This window comes from Contarinia nasturtii, unplaced genomic scaffold (genome assembly GCF_009176525.2).
Source record: "Contarinia nasturtii isolate CC-2019 unplaced genomic scaffold, AAFC_CNas_1.1 Cnas_scaffold_547, whole genome shotgun sequence".
Classification (NCBI taxonomy): domain Eukaryota; kingdom Metazoa; phylum Arthropoda; class Insecta; order Diptera; family Cecidomyiidae; genus Contarinia; species Contarinia nasturtii.
The window spans coordinates 1,675-3,338 of record NW_022197898.1 but is presented as its reverse complement, the minus strand read 5'-3'; the positions used below and the strand labels follow the sequence as shown (position 1 = coordinate 3,338).

Genomic DNA, 1,664 nt, shown 5'->3' with positions numbered 1-1,664 from the left:
GAAAAATTACAATTTCATGAAATTATTTATTGTGGTTTGAGTTGGAAGTACAATTTTTTCAATAGAAAATATAATTTATGAATCGATTTCTTTAATTCTTTTTTAAATTCTTAGAGACCTCAGATATATTTGGGCTTTTCCCTAAGATTATCGAGCTCTTATAGCTCACCTCTAAATAATTATAGGGACGATTCAAGGCCCATTAAAAAATATACCCACTTATCACGGCGTAAGCTGTACCGATCCACTGCTTTTTTGGCCACTTGAAGCCTACTTTTAACTTCATTAAAATTCCTTGAATAATTCTGCGCCTTTAATCTCACGTTAATTATTGCATTTTCAAATTCAGTTTTAAAATTGACATAAATTCTTCTCAATGTTTCGTACTTATTATTAAGATAACTTTCAGTTGCTGGTATTACATTGCAGCCGTTTTGTTCCCAATTATTGAATGCAGTTTGGATACTATTTGGAAGGAAATCTGTAACTTCTGGAAGTTTCTTTAAAGCATCGCGCAGCGCGAGTACATCTTGATCGTGAGTGAGACCAGTCAATGAATCTAAAATTTCATTAGCGGTAGTGGCAAAATCTGGACAGAATGAGAACACAGGTTCCAGTCTAGAGACCCAATTGTCTCCTTGAGAGTTCCAATGAAAAGTCAAAATTACTTCCTGATAAGTAGTTTGACCCATAGCCTCTTTGATGAAAACCTAATGGTAAAAAAATGAGGTAAAATAAAACAAAATATAAATTTGAATTCATATTAATTTGTAATTTAATTTATATGAAGTTTTTATATAGTGAATCGTCAATACTTACACTATCAAAGGCCAAAAATAAGAAAAGTGTCAAAAATAAAAATTGCTTCATTTTTTCAGTTAACGACGTATCAGAACAGAAGTTGAAATGTTACTGGAAATATGCAGCGATGCGACAGTATTTATACAATTTTTAGAAACAAAATATGTAAAAGTACACGTGTATCATTTCAAACGTTATTTTTTCACGTCGAACGTCTTCACTTATTAGAGAAAAATAAAATCGTTTGCACGTTTTAGTATTGGTTGACGTCAATTTCTAAATATCGTATTTTTATGAATCCAGAAAAAGTAAATATTTATCCCGCTATGTACAATTGTACACAAAGTAAAATTATCAGAACAGAAGTTGAAATGTTACTGAAAATATGTAGTGATATATTATACAAAATATGTAAAAGTTCACGTGTATCATATCAAGCGTTACTTCTTTGACGTCAATTTTAAATTATCCTAATTTTAGGAATCCATAAAAAATAAATATTTTTCACGTTATGTACGCATGAAACAAATTTTAACGCAAATTTAAAAATATAAACTTATTATATAAATATATATTTATTATTTATTTACAATTTTGCGGTCGAAGCTGGGGCTGTCATATATTATAAAGAAGGGTATCAAAACGTTTACGAAAATACGACGAAATATTTATGGAAAATCCACCGTATTAGACGCGCTCAATCTTTAAATATATTGCATCGAGATACACCAACCGGTTTGGAGAAACACATGAAAAAATAACATGTTTGCCATTTTTGTTTCATCCAAAAATCGATCGGTTGCAGTAGTGTTGGCTACGAAAATGAACGAACACTCATTCGTTCGTTCGTAGGCAAAAAAAAA

At 30.4% G+C, this 1,664-nt stretch overlaps 1 protein-coding gene across 1 annotated transcript; it reads right to left on the bottom strand.

Annotated features, from left to right (window-relative positions):
- Positions 1–12: 12 nt before the first annotated feature.
- On the bottom strand, positions 13–918 carry LOC116339957. The gene is made up of 2 exons (XM_031766047.1): positions 820–918; positions 13–710 (listed from the first exon to the last, which is right to left on the bottom strand). Exons 1-2 carry the CDS (start codon positions 868–870, stop codon positions 180–182), a joined length of 582 nt encoding a protein of 193 aa, XP_031621907.1. The 5' UTR covers positions 871–918; the 3' UTR covers positions 13–179.
- Between the last annotated feature and the right edge of the window lie 746 nt (positions 919–1,664).